The following is a 3,960-nucleotide window of genomic DNA, read 5'->3' on the forward strand; positions in this document are numbered from 1 at the left end:
GGGAGAGGACGGAGGGGAGAGGACGGAGGGGAGAGGACGGAGGGGAGTCTCAGCGGGACTCCAGGGCCAGCAAGGCCCATGGGTTGAACAGCAACTCTCTTGGGCAAGACCCCCCTCACATCCTTATGTTGGGATCACCCCTGAATCCACAATCTGATCAGTTCTCCCCACCACACCTCACCCAGATGGTCCTGTTCTCCTGCTCTGCGCCCAGAGCCTCTCCTCCAGAGGGCGCCCATGAGCACGACTCAGGTTCCCCCTCCCTCTGCCCACAGCCCTCCAGGGCTCCCACTTCAGCCCAAGTCCTCTCCAGGGCCCCCAAGATGCCACAGGACCTGCCCTGTCCCCTCCTTGTCCTCCCCACCTCACTGCTCCAACCACAGGGGTCTCCTCTCTGTCCCTCCAACACACCAGGCACTGTCTTGCCCCAGGACCTTTGCATGGGCTGTACCCTCTGTTCCTCCCATCCCAGACAGCTGCACTCCCTCTCTGATCTCCTTCAAGAGTTTGCCCAAATGTCACCTTCTCAGCAAGCCTTGCCACTCCCACCCTTTCCCGCGTGTCCCCTCGGGCTGCTCTAATCCATCCCTGCACCTTGCCCAGCCCTCACCATCGGACACTTCTGTTTACCAAGCTCCCGTCACCCCGAGGGCAGAGGTTTGTCTGTGTCCTTCTTTGCAATTTCCCTGGCGCCTACAAGAGCATGGGCAAGAAGGTGATGGATAAATATCTGTTGAATGAATAACCGTGTTCTGGCTGCTTCCTGGCCCCCCTCACTCTGGATCCGTCTCTCCCGGTCCCCCGCACTGCCCACCCCGGGGCCCTGCTGAGTTGCAGACACGGCCCTGGCCTTCTGCCACTCACATCTGGTACAGGCAGAGAATCCTGCCAGCACCCAGGAGAAAGGGGCCAGGTGGCGGGAGGACAGGCGGGAGTGGAAGACGTGCTTCAGCTTGGGCAAGGCGCCCTGTGCTGGGAGCCTGGGCCCCTGTGCAGACCTCCCCCCCCCCCCCCGCTCACGTGTGATCCAGGCCCCCGAGAACGCTCAGACACATGGAAGGCCGGAACCCGGGTGCGCCTGGCACATAACAGGCCCTTCATAGCGGAAGCAACTGACCTGCAACGTGCTGGAAAGGCCCCTGGCCTCCTGTGAGCCACGCAGGGACCGGGAGCGGGCCAGGAAGGACGAGCCTCCAAGAGGGTGGGAGACACACCCGGAAGGTGTGTGTGTTTGTGTGTGTGTGTTTGGGGTGGGGGGCCGGATCCACTGATCCCTGGGAAATCCCAGGTCAGGTCCTGCCCCCCTCTGCCCACAGCCCTCCAGAGCTCCCACCTCCTTCGGATAAAAGCCCTCCCCACCCATCCCCACGGGGCCCCACCACCTGGCCCTGTCATGGCCTCTCTCCCTATATTTTACTGCCTTTTAAGGAGGGGCAGCCATACCCCCGCTCCTGGTTACTCACTCACCTGCTTGTGATGCTCCTGGAGACCCTGCCGGATCTTCTGGAGCTGCAAGAGAACAGCAGGGATCACACTGGGAGGTGGTGGGAGGTGGCCGACAGAGGTGGACAAGAGTGAGGAGTCAAGTGCTGTGCAAGCTTCTCCCCAACTGTGTGGCCCCAGACAAGCTGCTCGACCTCTCTGGTCACTACACTCATCAAAGATGATACCACCTACCACACAGAGTGGAAGCTAATTAGGGAGGCCCTTGGATTTCATTCTCGATGTGGAGTTCAAAGACTCCCCATAACCACTGCACACCCGCCCCCATCCCTTCCCTCCTCTCCTCCCTCTGCTACAACCACAGGGCCTCCTCACTCATTCCTCCAACACACCAAGCCCAGTCCTGCCCCAGGGCCTTTGCACAGGCTGTGCCCTCTGCCCGGAATGCCCTTCCTTGCTCTCTCAGGGAAGGTAGAACCTCCGTATCTTCCCTATCTCCCCATGAACATCACTTCTTCCAAGAAGCTTTTCCTGACTATCTTAGAGCAAAATCTTTACTCATGTCCACCCCACCATCGTCTGTCTTCTTTATAGTGTCTACATTTTGTGAATCCCGTTTCTCTACTTACTCGTCTCTCTCTTCCCCCTAGGGGTGCCCTGTCCATGGAGCTAGCCGCTAGTCAGGTGTGGCTATTTAAATTTAATTAAGTTACAAATTCAGTTCCTCACAAGTTCTCAATAGCCACATGTGGCCGGCGGGTGCCATATTGGGCAATGTTGCTATGGAACATTCCCATCACTGCAGAAAGTTCTAGAAGACAGCACCACATAGCACCTACGCTCCTCACAAGCAGGGACTCCTGTTACCCATCCCTCAACGATGAGCTGTCAGCCACAGAAACGCTTCCTGTAAGTACGGAATTTCTAACTTTTGCAGCAAAGTTAGTACTCATGAGGAAGAAGGCTCTTGAAGAAGCCGGCCTGCACGGGTGACCTCGCTCGCCCAAAGGAAGCAGAAACAAGTGGAGGAGAAGGTGTCCCCAAACCCGGCTCCCGAGGCCAAAGGCAACAGCCCCTCCAGGCTGTCTGGGGGCTGCCCAGGGCCGCCCGGTGTGGCTCACCGCCGAGCACACGCTCTCCACCTGCGCCGTCAGGTGAGCGGGGAACCTGAGGGGAAGGAAAGCGCACAGAGCCCTCAAGACCCCTCCCCGGAACCAGCCCCGCCCCCGCCTGGCCAGGGCCCCCCCACCCCAAGGAGCCACCCAAGGCGGCGTCAGAGATGCCATTTTAGTGCAGTGTTTTTAAACATATAATCAATGCAAGTAAATTCACACTAAAACAAGGACAACTCGAAAATTTAAAATGAAGGCCAGGATTGGTACCAGTGGTTTTCGTTTTGCTTCGGGCTCCCTCATTCCTAGTTCTGTCTTCTGGGCCAGGGGTTTCTGGGCCCCCCAAGAGACCAGAGGGGACGCTCTCCCTCCCTCTGTGGGCCACAGCGGGACCTCCAGCCCCTGAGAGTCGCCCTCACCTGGGGAACTCTTGCCGGAGCTGATCCAGGACACCGCGATAGTTCAGTTCAGAAGGAGCCTGGGAAGGTCACGGGAGACTGTAGACAACCCCAGCCTCCCGTTCTCCCACCCTCAGGCCTTATCTCCAATCAGCCCCCCCGGGGGTGGGCTGGGACCTCCTGAAACCTGAAGGGAATTTGCTCTCTCTGATTACTTAAGTCCCCACAGAGTATCTTCCAATTTGCCTCCTGGCCTAAGGTCTCAAATATGGACTCTCTGGAGAGCCCTTGAGAGAGAAAGTTTGCCCACCCCGGCCTCAACTACTGAAAAGGGTCGACTCTGGAGGAGGGGGGCTTCCGCCTGTAAAATGTTAACCAGGGATGATGCAGTCATGTGTTTTATCAGCTGGGTGATGAGAAGCAAGTTTAATTTAAACAGAAAGTGCCTCCGCACCTGTCGGTAGGTATGATGGGCTGGAGCCCCTGGTCAAAAGGCCTGGCCACCTGCCCGTGTCCCTCCATCAGGAGTAGCACAGTGAGGTTTGAGCCCAGCTTCCAGGCTCTTCCCTCTACCCACAGGGATTAATGCCCTCCTCACCAAAGTTCCTGGGACTCTCCTCATCCTTGGAGGGCGCTTCTGGGGGCTGAGATGGCCCCAAGAGGTCATCTTCAGGCGGGAGGCCCAAGGACTTTATCCAGGGACGCTAAAATAATAAGGAGAGAGGGCAGAAGGCCTGGCAGCCAGGGACAGAGCCAACCCCACCCCGCTCCCCGCCTCCCCTCCAGGACCCAGTCCTGGATCCCCAGCCCCCTCCCTGACTTCCAGCACCCCAATGCATGCCCTATACCCTCTTCATTTGTCAAACTCCAGTGCCTCCGGCTGCCCCAACTAATAGTGGGCTCCACCCAGGGACATCATGCCACGAGGTAGAGGGGAGATGGTGCCAATATTTACACTCCCTGCCAGGAGCTGTCACCGCTGGGGGACCCCAGGGAAGGACGGTAAA

At 58.3% G+C, this 3,960-nt stretch overlaps 1 protein-coding gene across 1 annotated transcript in view; it reads right to left on the bottom strand.

The window, feature by feature from the left end:
• Nucleotides 1–3,702, bottom strand: part of TLE6 (TLE family member 6, subcortical maternal complex member) — a 9,678-nt gene extending 5,976 nt beyond the window's left edge. Inside the window, exons 1-4 of the mRNA XM_034998186.1 lie at nucleotides 3,552–3,702; nucleotides 2,975–3,033; nucleotides 2,565–2,610; nucleotides 1,468–1,509 (exon numbers count right to left, since the gene is read on the bottom strand). Coding sequence (XP_034854077.1) covers nucleotides 1,468–1,509; nucleotides 2,565–2,610; nucleotides 2,975–3,033; nucleotides 3,552–3,620 — 216 coding nt within the window. The 5' untranslated portion in view covers nucleotides 3,621–3,702. The remainder of the gene's footprint in view (nucleotides 1–1,467; nucleotides 1,510–2,564; nucleotides 2,611–2,974; nucleotides 3,034–3,551) is intronic.
• Between the last annotated feature and the right edge of the window lie 258 nt (nucleotides 3,703–3,960).

The sequence above is a fragment of the Mirounga leonina genome, unplaced genomic scaffold, assembly GCF_011800145.1.
Source record: "Mirounga leonina isolate KUSES-001 unplaced genomic scaffold, KU_Mleo_1.0 Mir_94, whole genome shotgun sequence".
Lineage (NCBI taxonomy): Eukaryota > Metazoa > Chordata > Mammalia > Carnivora > Phocidae > Mirounga > Mirounga leonina.